The following is a 16,324-nucleotide window of genomic DNA, read 5'->3' as shown; positions in this document are numbered from 1 at the left end:
GGGATCCGTGCATTAAAGGAATAGCAGTGTAATAAATCTGCTGCTGCGTTTTGATGTTAATTAAATATAGATGGATCTTTATAAAGTTACAAAAGGTATTTAGTCAAGAGCAGCGGGTGATTTCTTTCAGCGCCTATGTAGACAGAACGCAGTGTTTCAGGACCTCAGACCAGCTCTTTGTTTGTTAAGGTAGGAAGCTGAAGGGAAAGGCTCTCTCCAAGCAAAGGTTGTCTCACTGGAAAAGATAGTGGATGCCTTTGCTTTGGCATACCAGCAGCAAGGTCGACCGTGCCCCCTTGGTGTAACTGCCCACTCCCCGGAGTGTGGCATCCTCTTGGGCTCTAGTGCCGCTTGCTATAGACATCTGCAGAGCTGCAGGCTGGGCGACACCTAACACATTTGTCAGATTCTATTATCTCCGAGTGGAGCCAGTGTCCTCTCATGTACTCGCTTCGACCAGCTAGTACCGGACCTGCTCAGGTGTCTTCGCTTGCTCGCCATTCCACTCCACGGACTGGATACGTGCGATATTCTCCTCAGGTGAGCTTCCCCGAAAGCCCTGAGTTCCTCCACGTCGGTGTCAGTGTCTATTGCCTGCGCGTCGGCTAGGTGCCTCCCGTGTGCATGGTTCCTCCTCTGAGCGACCCCCACATGTGTATTTCCACTGTAAGCCTCTCTGAGCATGTGTCTTTCCCTTGGCAAGCCAGCTTGCCACCCCTGGGGTTGAAATATTCCACCTGCGGCTGGACACCCCACTGTTCTCCATATGCATCCCTCCGGGTCATATGTGTTTTCTCTAAGCCTCTTCCGCTGTACCGCGGGATCCCATGAGTTCAGTCTCGGCTCCTCAGCGAAGAAACATATCTGCATGTTGCCGGCGTCCTCATTTTATATCCACGAGGTAAGGCAGAGATACGCTATGCAAATTCCGCAGACCCATGGCATTTCTTTGGCTCATTTTGTATACTCGAAGTCGATAGGCTTTCTAAGCGAAACCCCATTCGTCGTCATCCGACGTAACGTCTCCGTTCCCTTCTCAGGGAACGAGGGTTACATACGTAACCGAGACGTTTTTCTATAGAAATATTATAAAAAAAAACTAAAACACCAAAAATATATATACTTTTCCAATTTTAGGTCAATCAGTCAGATTTTATGGTAATTTGTAAAGTTGTCCATAGTTGTGCAATGGGTATTCTGGATGTATAAGGGGTGGGGAGGGGGGTGGTGGGTGGATGTCAACTTAAAAGGTTATTTAAGTAGTCAACAAACACATAAATTACCTGAGACACAAACCTTTGTAAAAAAAAGAAATCACATTCTGGAGGTTTAAATATCTGGGGTCAAATTGACCCCAGTGGGGAAAATTTTTTATCAGATTTGAGGGTAACAAGATTAATAATGTTTTAAATTTACATTAATTAGGCTAGTAGTTTTTGCTGTAGATTGCAAAATTGTAATAGAGAATTACAGAGAATAGTGTATAAAATAATGAGAAATAGAGATTTTTCACTGGTATCTAAACATTTGAACCACTGACCCAATCCTCAGCACTAATCCCTACTGGAATATCTCTTAAAATGTGCTGTGCTATTGAATGAAAGATAAAATATGCAATATAATGAACAGTGAAAGTAACAGAAGCTCATACCATAGCCTACTTTTTAGCAGGCTTAATTAAGCATGAAAATAACTGAAGGAAATATATTTGCTCAACAAATTAAGCCAACTAATATGATTCATATTCCTTTGGTTACTCTATCCAAATAGGCCTAATTAAAAAATTACAAATGCAGTGAAAATACAGGTATCGGTAGTCTGTATTGCAAGTACCAAAAATGCAAATATCGGCAGCAGACTTGTTCAGGAAAAAGTGGTATCGGTGCATCCCTACAAATTGGTGTTGTTCACCGACTCTTTCATGAATACTGAGTATTTATACATGATCTGACTCATTACACATAATGTTTTTTTCATATTTTGTAGCAAGGAAGTGTGCATATTCTGACTCAGGGTATGTTTACCAGGTTACTTTATTAAACACAATATTTCACTGTAGATTTGTCATTTAAAACCTAAATGATCACAGCCTGTTCATGAGTCTATTTGCAAACCACTCACATTTTCTCCAGATTTAGTTTAGTTAGTTGGTTTATTTGCCAGTGGCTGTGCTGTTGAAAAGAGCTGAGCCAGGGTAATAGGTGCCATTCAGCATGGCATGACAATTCAATGAGTCTGGGCTCTTTATTTGGCACTGCTCTTGGCATCAGGTTCTGGCCAGTGTGCTGCGTTTGTTGTGGTTCAGGTTGGTCCAGTTGTGAGATGCCGTGGTGTTCCAGGGTGAATGAATGCCCGTGCCAGGCGACTCATTATCCTTTAATCCCCATTTGCTTTCTGGAAAAAACCTGAATAGTGCTAGAATCACTGACTCGATTTTTGGATCTCATTTTCATGACAAAGTGAATATCTGGCCCTCCCCTCCACTCCACCCCATTTTGACTTTGGGAGCTGCATATTTAAACAGCCCCATAAACATTTACTCTGGACTTCAGACAACTTCTCCAGACAAGCTTTAATACAATATTCAAGATGGGCAGGGTGAGTAGGAAATCACTTGAATATAATGGAAAAGATGCAAAAAATGTAGCCTACCAGCATAATTAAATGATATTTATTTTAATGTTTATTTGTTTATAATGTTTATAATTAATGTTTTTTTTTCTCAGCTTTAATGGCAGATTTTAAGTTGTGCAGCACATTTATCGATAAGTTAATACTTCCATTAACTTTACATTCAGAAATTATTTTATTTAAAAATCTTTAAAAAATAATTAATGAATAAAACTACCTAGCAAATAGAGATGCTGCTATATTATTGATAACTCATGACATCTTCAGGAATTAAAATGTGTTATTCTTTGAATGTGATGCCTACATTATGACACTTTTTGATAGTAAACTCACTTTTCTAAATGTCTTGGCTTGCAGTGTTTAATTAGGTTACTTTTATGAAACTGCCTACACATTTTTTATTTATTTATTTTTCTGTAAAGTTTTTAATTACAGCTCAGGCCATTTTGGATTAGTTAAATTCTAAGATTGTTTGTGGTTTTAGATCTTGGTAATATTAGTTTGTTGCTGGCACACCAGACTGATACTATTAGTAGCCTAGCTGGTTAAGCTTCTTAATGTTGCAGGTAGACCAGCTTACTATAACATATTTTAATATAAACAACTTGAAAATTCTCCAGAGCACATCAGTGGATACCAAAAATTGTGTAAACAGGATAAAAATGTACATTGCATGTTAGGCATCCAGCCAAAACCAGCATGAACATGGCCAAAAATATATACTGTATTAACTATTTTTAAATGATGCCAAGTTGGCTGTTTAAGAACAACAATGCCCTTCAATATCATCTTAATGTCTCTCAGATTGTGTTTTTTGAGGACAAGAACTTTCAGGGTCGCCGTTACGAGTGTGACAGCGACTGCTCCGACTTCCACGCCTACCTTAGCCACTGCAACTCTATCCGTGTGGACAGCGGCACCTGGGTGGTTTACGAGCGACCCAACTACACGGGTAACCGGTATCTACTAACCAGGGGGGAGTATCCTGAGTACCTGGGCTGGATGGGACTTGATGACTGTCTCAGTTCCTGCAAGATTATCCGCTTTGTAAGTTAAACTATTTCTGCATCTACTGTAGCAGTGTACATTACTGACACAAAGCTTTTTTAAATACTTGAATGGTTTATAATGTTGAACGCATATGATTTGCTGTGTTTTTTGACTGGCATAATGATCAAGCTGTTTCACAATGCTGTGCTAGAATTTAATTCAATTTACTAGGTTAAAGCACAATAAAACCATGGGATAGTGCGAGTAGTGGAAGGTCAGACATAGACCTTTTCTGAATCTTATGTCCGGTTAACTGATTTGGCCACAATGCTTTTGCCAATAGATCAATTTCCCTATGGCCAGCTGCTTTTACTTCACTTACCTTTGTTAAAGGACCACACTTGTATGTGTAATGTAAGCAAACATTCAGCTTGTTTTAATCAATGAACCACACACAGGACAAAATTACATTTCAGGGCAATATAATGGTCTTTAATTTAGTTTGTTTTGACATTACTGGCCATCTTCTCCAACATTGACACAACTCCATATAAAAATGTATGCCATGTTGAATCCATAACATATCAGAACGTTTTCTGCCATGAAGACCTGTATGAATATATCACAGGCATCAATAGTATAATATATTTAAATATATCTTAAAAATTCTCCGCATGCAAATCAGCGAATACTAAAGAAAGGTCAAATCAGGGAAACAAGATAAAAATATACATTCATCTACAAACCCTACTTATAGAAGTTTTAAATGTTATTTATTGACATTCACAAAACTGGAAGCATCTTATTCCATGTGTCTTTTTGCCATTTTGAGTCATTTATCCTAACCCCAAACCCTCATACACAAATATATCCACCCCTTTCCCAAACACATCTAACCCATGCAGACAAGTGGAATGCAGTACAAGGTTCAGCTGTACGACAAGCCTGACTTCACAGGCCAGGCCATAGAGTCCATTGAAGACTGTCCATCTGTGGTGGAGAGGTTCCGTCTGAGAGAGGTCCATTCCTGCAAAGTTCTGGATGGTTACTGGATCTTCTACGAGCATCCCAACTATCGTGGCCATCAGTACTTCCTGGAGAAAGGCAACTATCGCAAACCAGTGGACTGGGGCGCAGTCTGTCCCACCGTGCAGTCTTTCCGGCGCTTCACGGAATGATGTTACTATGTCACAATAATTAGGCTATTTGGCTGTGACACAAATCGAAGTTCTGGCTAAAATAAAGTTTGGCTGGAGACCCACTACTTGTGATCTGACTGATTTAAATAGCAAAGTATTGGTCTTAGATCCACAGTTACAGGGTGGAGATTAAGGTGAGTTCCAAAAGAGAAACAGTTTCCTCCTCCACCAATGAGCACCACCTCAGTCCCATCAGTGTCCAGCAGCTCAGAGCAGAATGAATGCAGCATGAGAGGCCAAGGCACAGACGACTGTAATAGAACAGAACAAGAGACAAATATTTATGCAATGCATTTTAAAACTATGGGTTTCCCAATGTGTATTAGTTTATTTTTTAAATAGGAAAAATGGGGATCATTAAATTAATTTTAAATTAATTAGTCAGCTACAGGAATTACAACAATACAATATTTAGGTGGCTTATATACTAGTGAAAATCCAGGCATATTCCAGATATATTTTATGACTTTAAGAATTTAATGGCCTGGAAATCACACATTTAAAATTCCCCAATATTTCCAGATTTTCCATGACCACAAAGACCCTTTATAAAACAACAATGACAGGAATTAATTTTTTATTTATTTATGATCAAACAATTCCTTCATCAAGTAATATAGTTTATAAGTCTAAAGGTCTCTTCACACCAGGATTAATAACCATAAAGATTTTAAAATCGTGAATTGTAAAAAAAAAAAAGTGAATAGCACTTGAATAGTCCACACCACAATTATAAAGATGATGACACAGAGCAACAACATAGTTAAGATCACTTTCAGAGTAATTTTCTTTCAGCTGATGAACAATTAAAATCATAGACAGCCAATCAAAATCCATCCAGCTTGAAAACGAATGCGAACACAACTGCAGCTCATGCTAAGAATAAACAATGTTATTGTCTATTTGTGTGGATACCAACATCCTGCATTATAACAGAATTCGTGCATATATGGACTTTGCAACAGCTGAAAAATATCAGAATTTAGAGTAGTAAATATCGGTTTTATTATGCCTAATGAGTGAATTGGCTAATCCAGTGAAATTTTAGAGCCAATATTTACCATTTTATTTTAAGCAAATAACCACTGCTAGAGTCCATGAGTAGAGTAACTTACGGTATCCAGCTGGATCTCCACACAAGCCCCAGTGTTCAGATTTATTACAGCAACTCCTGGTACTCCTTCAGCCTGAAGCCAAACTCCACCAACCACAACCAACTTCTCATTAATTACATGGGCCGAGTGGGAATATCTGAAAGCAGAGGCCAAGACTGATTTCGATCACTGAGAGGTGGCACACATCTTTCTTATGACACATTCTTTACATTTCTCTTTAAGTGTCTTGTGAACAGTAAGAAAAAAAAAAATTGTGAACGCACTAATTGAGTGTGTTACTGATGCTCCAGAGGGAAACAAGATGCATTAAGAGCTGGGGGGTGAAAACTTATGAATTCAAAGATCAAGGTAAATTGTACTTAATTTGTCTTGCAGGAAACATGCAAATATCTTCTGTTGCTTCCGAAGGGCAGTACTAAATGATTTTTTTAATATTTAAACAATAAGAAATATTTGTACGACATCATCCTGTTCAAAAGTTTTCACATATATTTTGTGGAATTCTTGTAATCATATTTTATTTAAAATATCTTATTTAGGACAGTACTAAATAAAAAATAACATGCATTTTGTATAATCCCTTTTATTTTGTTAAAATAATTACCATTTTGCAAATTCTGCAAGGTGCATTTAAACTTTTGAGCACGACTGTGTATGTGTGTATATATATATATATATATATATATATATATATACACACACACACAGGTGCTGGTCATATAATTAGAATATCATAAAAAAGTTGATTTCAGTAATTCCATTCAAAAAGTGAAATTTGGATATTATATTCATTCATTACACACAGACTGATATATTTCAAATGTTTATTTCATTTAATAGTGATGATTAAAACTGACAACTAATGAAAACCCCAAATTCAGTATCTCCGAAAATTAGAGTATTACTTAAGACCAATACAAAAAAAGGATTTTTTAGTAATGTTGGCCAACTGAAAAGTATGAACATGAAAAGTATGAGCATGTACAGCACTCAATACTTAGTTGGGGCTCCTTTTGCCTGAATTACTGCAGCAATGCAGCGTGGCATGGAGTCGATCAGTCTGTGGCACTGCTCAGGTGTTATGAGAGCCCAGGTTGCTCTGATAGTGGCCTTCAGCTCTTCTGCATTGTTGGGTCTGGCGTATTGCATCTTCCTCTTCACAATACCCCATAGATTTTCTATTGGGTTAAGGTCAGGCGAGTTTGCTGGCCAATTAAGAACAAAGATACCATGGTCCTTAAACCAGGTACTGGTAGCTTTGGCACTGTGTGCAGGTGCCAAGTCCTGTTGGAAAATAAAATCTGCATCTCCATAAAGTTGGTCAGCAGCAGGAAGCATGAAGTGCTCTGAAACTTCCTGGTAGACGGCTGCGTTGACCTTGGACCTCAGAAAACACAGTGGACCAACACCAGCAGATGACATGGCACCCCAAACCATCACTGACTGTGGAAACTTTACACTGGACTTCAAGCAATGTGGATTCTGTGCCTCTCCTCTCTTCCTCCAGACTATGGGACCTTGACCTTGAGGAAATGCAAAATTTACTTTCATCAGAGAACATTACTTTGGACCAATCAGCAGCAGTCCAGTTCTTTTTGTCTTTAGCCCAGGTGAGACGCTTCTGACGCTGTGTCTTGTTCAAGAGTGGCTTGACACATGGAATGCGACAGCTGAAACCCATGTCTTGCATACGTCTGTGCGTGGTGGTTCTTGACGCACTGACTCCAGCTGCAGTCCACTCTTTGTGAATCTCCCCCACATTTTTGAATGGGTTTTGTTTCACAATCCTCTCCAGGGTGCGGTTATCCCTATTGCTTGTACACTTTTTTTCTGCCACATATTTTCCTTCCCTTCGCTTCTCTATTAATGTGCTTGGACACAGAGCTCTGTGAACAGCCAGCCTCTTTAACAATGACCTTTTGTGTCTTGCCCTCCTTGTGCAAGATGTCAATGGTTGTCTTTTGTACAGCTGTCAAGTTAGCAGTCTTCCCCATGATTGTGTACAGAACAGAACTAGACTGAGAGAACCTACAGAACTAGACTGAGAGACCATTTAAAGGCCTTTGCAGGTGTTTTGAGTTAATTAGCTGATTAGATTGTGGCACCAGGTGTCTTCAATATTTTGATCTTTTTCACAATGTTCAAATTTTCTGAGATACTGATTTTGGGGTTTTCATTAGTTGTCAGTTATAATCATCAAAATTAAAAGGAATGAACACTTGAAATATATCAGTCTGTGTGTAATGAATGAATATAATATCCAAATTTCACTTTTTGAATGGAATTACTGAAATAAATCAACTTTTTGATGATATTCTAATTATATGACCAGCACCTGTAATATATATATATATATATATATATATATATATATATATATATATATATACACACATATACATACATACACACACATACACACACATATATATATATATATATATATACATACATACAAACACACACACACACACATTTATAAAAAAGAAGCAAGTGGTTTTTAACCTGGGCACTGGAGGTGGATGTAAATTCTGTGTCTCCCAGCAGAAACCTGATGATGTGGGTCTCAGGTAAAAAACATCACAAAGAGGTCTTCCTCCTTTCCCTAAACCTCCAAATATCACAAGCCCCCCTCCATAGGGACAAGATGAGTGAGAATGACGGGCTTCCGGAACGACACCAACAACTGTAATCTAATTGAAACACACGAAAGATTCTCTAACAATTACCCTCTAACAATTACCCTCCATTACCCTTTTTTTTGAGAAATAAAATAATACTTTTTTTATCAAGGATGCATTAAATTGATCAAAGGTGACAGTACATACATCTATAATGTTCCAAAAGATTTTTTAATTCAAATAAATGTTCTTTTGGACAACATTTTTATTCTTCCCATTCATCAAAGAATCATGGCAAACATTATCATGGCTTCCACAAAAATTTCAATTATCAACTTTTTTCAACATTGATAACAATCAGAAGAGATTTTTCACCCCTAGATTTTAACTTTTGGAACAGTTAACAAAACCTGGTTGGCACTGGCAGACCTAAGAGTTCTCACTAGTTGGTGTCTTCACACCAAGGCATTAATTAAATGTATTTATCAATTAAATGCATCCTTGTGAGCATAAGAGTTTCTTTCAAACATAAAAAACACACTTTTAAACAGTTGTGTACCCTTTCGCAGATTGGTCAGTCCCTGTATGCACTGCTCAGTAAAAATTGGAATAGATGGAATCAAGAGAAATGACAATTTTCAACACTTCAAAGTACTGCTAAATTGCTTATATTAAAATTACAAATGTACAGCTTCACCCAATTGTGTTATGTATTGTTTTCCTTAGTGTATTACGGCATTAGATTTGCAACATCTGCAAACAATCGACTCATTGTCCAATTGACCGTTCGCAAAGACCCCGCCCCCTTTAGTTACTGTTGCAATGTCCGACAAGCCACACCGCTCTCACGCCACACACCATGTTCTCACGCTGTGAAAAATACATCGCAGAGCAAAGAGGACACTGACAACACACTGACAGACAGGACAGACCAGCTTACTTTTGATATGAAACAGAGTCTCAAATTTCAAAATTTGGTCATTTTTTAAAGAAATTTAAACAACTACCGTTTTGTGGCTCTTTAATGTGTCTGACCGATCGCTGTAGAGGCTCAGTTGAAGCTGCTTGTCAACAGATCATCTCTTCCTTCTAGTTAATTTATAGCATCAAATAAACATGAAAGAACATAAGAAGGAATGTTGTTTTAACCGCGGAAAGACATCAGTACACTCCGTTTTTCAAGTTCAAATCCTCCAACGTTAATCTACTAACTCTCCTGACTGCTTTGTCGGACAAAAATTGCGGATTCGGCGGATGGTGGATTATGATTGGTCAGATTGTTTGTCAATCAAACTCCTTGTGAAGGGTCAATTGTATGTATGTTTTTTTATTAGGTTTTAATACGTGCCTCAGTCCAGTGCTTGTCCTCCAAACACAGGAAATGTGCGTCACCTAGAACTGGATCCTTCTCTGTACGTCCTCCAAACACAAATAGAAATCTCTTATCTGGAATTATGTTAAGAAGAAGTTAATTTTTTGCTCCTTACAATGCAAATGAAAAACTGCAAAAAATGTATAAACTCACCATTATGACATACTAAGGTCGATGTGTGTCTCCATCGTGCCTTTGGAAAGGTGCCTGTACAAATCATGTTATTAAATGATAGCTGTACAGCACTTTGCTGATCCCCAAGGTCAAAGGTCACACACACAATGCTGCCTGTTGGATTGAGTGGAGAAGTTCTGCCACCAAAGAGGACCACTCCACCTCCGGGGATAGAGGTCAACGTCTGATAAAGACTCACCACTAAGGAGAAGAAATATTACGATATGCATACATTCAAAAAAGCTTGTCACTGCACCAGACTGTTATAAATTGAACGACAACCTAAACAATATAAAAAAACTTAGATATTTCATACCTTTCGAACCTTACCAATTTTCATATCACCTGAATGTATTAATAAAAGCAACTTGCAACTACTATAAATATGTCCAGTGCTTGCTATCAGCATAAATACATTGCACTCACATAAAGTGATAAGACTATATCCCAAATATCAACTGTTTATATCATCAAGATGTGTAAACCATCCTGTTTCCCAGCTATAAACTGCTAAATGTGTACAATAAGGCATTAAGGTATTATAAACATAATGAATTATTGTAAAGCTACTTTGAAACAATGCGTTCGTGAAAAGCACTGTACAAATAAAATTGACTTGACAAAGTGAGTTCATTTACTAACCGGCAAGTCAAACAGTTTATTTTAGATAAATTCCAATAAGGAAACCATTAGCATTGGCAAAAAAGAGAGCATGATCAAATCACCTCTGTCTCCATGAGCCTCCACACAGGCACATTTCCAGCCACCCTGCTCTTTGATCAGGACCCTTGCTACGGTGTCTCTTCCGTTTCTCCCACAGCCTCCGGTGAGAAGGATGTTTCCAGGGGCCAGTATAGCAGAGGCCATACCGACAGCCTCAATACATGGAGACCCACACATGGGCTGAATGACCAGAGGAGGATGCTCAGCCCATTGAGGAGTCATGTGTGGGATGGAAGGCGCTAGAAGTGAACAGAGCACATGTACCTCTGCACCATACACCTCACCTAGTGACACTGTACACATAACACAAATATCTCACCAATACTTACACTCCGGTAGCATAAGAAGGGCTTGATTGGTCACAGAGCCTTTGGAGGCTGAAAGGATGAAGTAATGAGAACATTTCTGGTGCCATTCCTGATATCATTAAAAAAAGCATAGGTCTAGGATTAGGCATTTTATCAGATTCAGTGGTCATATATTGGGATCATTCAAAAGTCTTTGCTGGGAATGGGGCCGTTCACTCACCTCAAACTCATCAAAAGGTTCTAGTCCCTCGACTCTCTGCCTCTCATCTTCAGGAAGAAGGTCAAAGTAGAACTGGTTCATATCCAGACAGACACATTTTTCCCAGCCCTGTGGCAAATAAAGATCAGTTACCCCCCTTAGCTGTCCCGCTGCCCCCCCCCCCCCCCCTTTTGATAATTGACATTAAAATGCACTATACAAACCTAAATGGTTGTAATTCAAGAATGCTTTGGAATATAGACCTAAGTTTGGTCTTGTTTTAAAGAAAACAATCAGCAGATTATTACTGAAGTGAAAGCACTTCAAAAAATTAAAGTATGAAAAAGTTATGGAAGTTAAAATTTACAGTAAATCAAATATACTTTATTAATATATTTTTTTAATATAAAATAAATATTTTACAAAATATTTTTTACTATAAAATTACTATAAAATGAAAGCTATATATCTAACCAAGTTGTGTTCCAAATTTAAAGTTGATATCACAAAAATTGAAGTTCCCATGAGATTTTGTTTAGCCGTTATACCAAAAATAGCCACCGGGTGCCATTGCATTCCATTGAATTTAATTGTATGCATTCTGCCATAACAAATTAATACATTTCTATCCAAATATCACTTCTGTAACTAAATGTGGAACCTTGAGACTCAGACCTTTCTGACAATATGTGTTTTGTCAAGATTAGAACATTTTTGATAATAAATTATGAAAGATGATGCCCAAAAGGGGAGGGGCCTAATAAAAAATACCGTTTCTATGGTAACGCAACGTCCAATTTCAAAACGTTTTTTACAGGATGAATTCTGAGTTCGTAAGCTTTCAAATGATACCTAATTTATGATAACTACTAAAATATGTGATATAATAATAATAAAAAATGATATATATAATATATATTATACTTTTTAGAGGACTTTTTACTTTACTTTTTAAAATATAATTTTATCTTTTTTTATTGACAAATACTAGATTATGTTTTATTATGAACTTTTAGCATTAAAAACCAAAGTTTCAATTATTAAAAGTGTGTGCGTCGACTTTTTGTGACAAAGGTCAGAAACTCCTGTAATGACGTCGATTTTTTGAGGTGCACTCTTGTCATAAATTCATATATTACTGTTCATACAAAATTTGTAAGAAAAAAACAGCGCTAAAATATATATTCAGGAGTCTTAGACCATTCCAACGATATATAGTTTGTCATGATTAAATTAGGATTTAATAGTAATATTTTGAAGTAAATTTGGTTGCCCGTATACGTGCAGGTGACAGTTAAGGGGTTACCTGTGTTACTGGAAAACAAGTGTGATCTATCAACACTACTGCTCAAAAGTTGGTCAGATTTTTTTAATGTTTTTGAAAGATTTTTTTAAATTGTATTTTAAATCTTTTCTTTTAATTTTATACATTTAAATGTAATTTATTCCCGTCACAGAAAAGCTGCATTTTAGCATCATTACTCCAGTCTTCAGTATCACATGAACCTTCAGAAATCATTCTAATATGATGATTTGCTGCTCCAGAAACATTTCTTATTATTATTGTTGCTTGATATTTTTGGGGAAACAGTTTTTTCCCAGGATACTTTGATAATTAGAAATATCAAAAGAACAGTATTTATTTGAAATAGAATTATTTTATAATATCAAAATGTTTACTATTTGAAATAGAAAATGTAACTTTTGATCAATTGAATGCATATTTGCTGAATAAATATATTAATTTAATTATTAATCAGTAAAAAAAAACATAATGACACCTATTTTGTTTTAACAATAGTGCATGTATGCTTTATCTTTCTTTGTATCTCTTCAACCCTTTTCAATCTTTAGGATTCAACATAAATAAGGCCAATGCAATCTTCAAAAAAATGACATAAGCTAATTAAAATAAAAAATGTATGCTTACAAAATGTAGTGCAAAATATCCATAAGTTATTATATAAAGTGAGACTGTCATTATCATAAAATACACCTGTCAGGTCTTACTCTGAAGAGGTTTATTCTGGATAATAACTGGTGACATTATCCCACTTATTACATGGATGGATAGATAGATAGATAGATAGATAGATACTTACTCTGAAGAGGTTTATTCTGGATAATAACTGGTGACATTATCCCACTTATTACATGGATGGATAGATGGATAGATAGATAGATAGATAGATAGATAGATAGATAGATAGATAGATAGATAGATAGATAGATAGATAGGAAACATTAATTTGAGGTATACCTTCTGTATGAATCTCTGTGTCTGAGCGACAGTGTGTGGATATTGTTTGAGAGCATGTATGGAAGAGTTGAGCTTCAGGAAGTGGTTCTGCATGACCCTGCCAAATGGGTCATCTGGGTGGATCTGTTCATACATCACAAACATAGACTGTGGGAGGAGCTTGGCAGTCCAGCCAATCACAGCATCTGACCTAGAAAAAAACACCAAAACAAAATAAACAGAACTGCAAATGAAAAATGCACCAACCAGTTTGCTTAAAAGTTAATATGGCCTCTTTTTTTGCCAAACAGGTATAGTACAAAAAATATAAGAAAACTATTGGAGAGACATGAGAAGCATTGAGATCAGGATATGTTGCAGGTGGGACTCGAACCTGTATCTATGAAATGAGCACCAGGGCTGTGTTCCAGTCCACTTTTAGACATGCACCTGCGAACTTCCCTAAGCACTTCCCCTCGGGGGGATCCCTGCCGCCATTTTGAAGTGCGTTCCACTTCATGAAGTTTATATGGACAGACCCTCACTCCCTCGATTTTGACCGAGGGAGCAAGTCTACTTCATATGTACACTTCAGGCAGCTCCATATACCACAATCCAAGACGATTGTCACATCAACGTATATTGCGTTTAATTTACCCCACCACAAACAACTCTATGATATATTCATTTTTTTATTTCAACTCAAACAACTCAAACACACCTATATACATATAGAATGCTGCATTAAACAATTTCATGAGGTAAAATTTTTTATAATATATCAACACCATAGTGGATTCTAAGTAATCAAGGGCTTAGCACGTTCCAATTCAGCCTATTGCAAAGGTTCCGCCAGTAGTGGGCACTCATGCAACGTAAGCAATGACGTACATCAGAGTGAACGAGACGGAGTGAAGTTATCGAGTGAAGGGCATGACAATTTTGGACTGGAACGCAGCCTAAGGCTCAGTGGTTCAGGAGCACATGGGCTAATTGTTGCACCAAGCTGAATTCACATCCTCACCATTGTGTTTCCATATAAGTCAGCACCACCTCTGACAAGACGAGTGTGGGAGTGTCCCACTGCAGCCCAGCTCCGCTCAGAGCCGCCTCCACCTTCTGCTCCTTCCTGACATCCACACCAATAAGATTATAATGACCACTTCTGATGAACACAGCATCTACACGTGGGCAAGAAACATGCTCTAACTAAACTCTATTACATTTTAGAGACGAAAGACAAGAGTTCCAGAAGTTCACTTTGGAAGATTTGCTTACATATACACACACACATATATATATATACATACATACACATATATATACACACATATATATATATATATATATATATATACGGTATATACTGTATATTTTAAGTTGTAGTATGTGTTGTAATAAATACAGTGAATATCCTACTAGTCTGCTGATTTGAGACAGCCTCCCAATCTGGCAATGTGTCCTTCAGACAAGCATTGCTATTGATCAAGTCAGCCTTGCGTCGGGCAACATCTGGAAAGTCAACCTCAAAGACTGTGACACCTCCAAGGGCTCCTTCTGAATGCAGCCGGAAAAACAGGGAATCAAACCCTGCTCCTAGTGACAGAATCTGATTAAGAGAAGGATATGATCAGGGCATTCATTTTTCACAGTAAAACATCATATACACAAGACATGGATATTTCATCCCACCTGTCTCCTCGAGCTGGAGTTTGTAGCATGGAAAAACTGATTCATACAATGATCGACTGCTTTCCAGCGCACATAATAACCTCTGACAAAAAATATACACACATCAGTTATTTACAAACTGTTGTGTGAGAATAATCACTAAAAGAGCAATAACTGTCTCCTAAAGATTTACCTATTAATCAGTGGAGCTCTTCTTGACACCTTGCACACAAAATGCTTGAGAAAGTCATCATGGAAGTAGCCCTGTGCCGCTGCTGACACCTTACTGACCACACTGCTGTCATTGGTCCCCTGCACCTGAGTGAAAATGTGAAAGAAAAGAAAAGGGGGAAAATGTCTCCCAAAGAAGAAAGTCATACGAGTTTGGAACAATAATGACAGGATTTTCCCTTTTGGGTGATAATATACACCTTTAAGTTAGGAAAAGTGATTTGTTTTGTTTTTGTATTTTGAATAACATACTTCAAGGCACTATATGGTACATGAGCAAAAATATGGCATTACTACATTACTATTAGCATAGTACAATAGGTGATACTATTTTGTTAGTGGTATAACATTTTCACAGCCATAATTGACCTTTTTAAAGTTCACGGATCTGAGCTGGCCCTGTTTAAATTAAATACAACAGAATATAAACACTGGCAAACTCACTGCAGCATCTTTTCCTTGCCCTCGCTTGCTGTTTATTGGCATAATTCTGCACGCACGTGGAAGTCCGTAGAAACAACAAGGAAGCACCACAGGAAGCGGGTGTGCACATTATTCTATAACAAAAGCCTTTCCAATATAACCTTACATAAGAATTGAATGCAAAATAATTTCGGAGTCAAAAATATAAAACTTTGCATGCATCCCGGTGGTCGGTATATTAAACAGTGGTAGTGAGACACAGCGAAATAATTAACACATATTTGTTGTTGGGTTTTTTCCCCACGTTTATTTATTTAAATATTTTTCGACCTAAAATACGAACATTTATTTGATATATTTAAAATGTTAACTTATTTCAATAATTAATACATAATAATAACATTTTATGTAATTATTATAAGTTACTT

The 16,324-nt window shown here is 37.2% G+C and overlaps 2 protein-coding genes across 2 annotated transcripts; one reads left to right on the top strand and one right to left on the bottom strand.

Moving 5' to 3' along the window:
* Nucleotides 1–2,425: 2,425 nt before the first annotated feature.
* Nucleotides 2,426–4,799, top strand: crygs2 (crystallin, gamma S2). The gene is made up of 3 exons (XM_077215899.1): nucleotides 2,426–2,598; nucleotides 3,436–3,678; nucleotides 4,527–4,799. Exons 1-3 carry the CDS (start codon nucleotides 2,590–2,592, stop codon nucleotides 4,797–4,799), a joined length of 525 nt encoding a protein of 174 aa, XP_077072014.1. The 5' UTR covers nucleotides 2,426–2,589.
* On the bottom strand, nucleotides 4,092–16,056 carry lcmt2 (leucine carboxyl methyltransferase 2). The gene is made up of 14 exons (XM_077215895.1): nucleotides 15,918–16,056; nucleotides 15,436–15,560; nucleotides 15,264–15,345; nucleotides 14,991–15,180; nucleotides 14,596–14,752; nucleotides 13,593–13,782; nucleotides 11,354–11,461; nucleotides 11,155–11,242; nucleotides 10,828–11,064; nucleotides 10,082–10,303; nucleotides 9,905–10,002; nucleotides 8,441–8,628; nucleotides 5,936–6,071; nucleotides 4,092–5,071 (listed from the first exon to the last, which is right to left on the bottom strand). The coding sequence occupies exons 1-14, from the start codon at nucleotides 15,957–15,959 to the stop codon at nucleotides 4,883–4,885; spliced, it is 2,052 nt and encodes a 683-aa protein (XP_077072010.1). The 5' UTR covers nucleotides 15,960–16,056; the 3' UTR covers nucleotides 4,092–4,882.
* Between the last annotated feature and the right edge of the window lie 268 nt (nucleotides 16,057–16,324).

Source organism: Siphateles boraxobius, unplaced genomic scaffold (assembly GCF_051911475.1).
Source record: "Siphateles boraxobius isolate OS27281-9 unplaced genomic scaffold, OSU_SipBor_1 7, whole genome shotgun sequence".
Taxonomy (NCBI): Eukaryota; Metazoa; Chordata; class Actinopteri; order Cypriniformes; family Leuciscidae; genus Siphateles; species Siphateles boraxobius.
The sequence above is the reverse complement of the archived record's forward strand: the minus strand, read 5'-3'. Positions and strand labels throughout refer to the sequence as shown.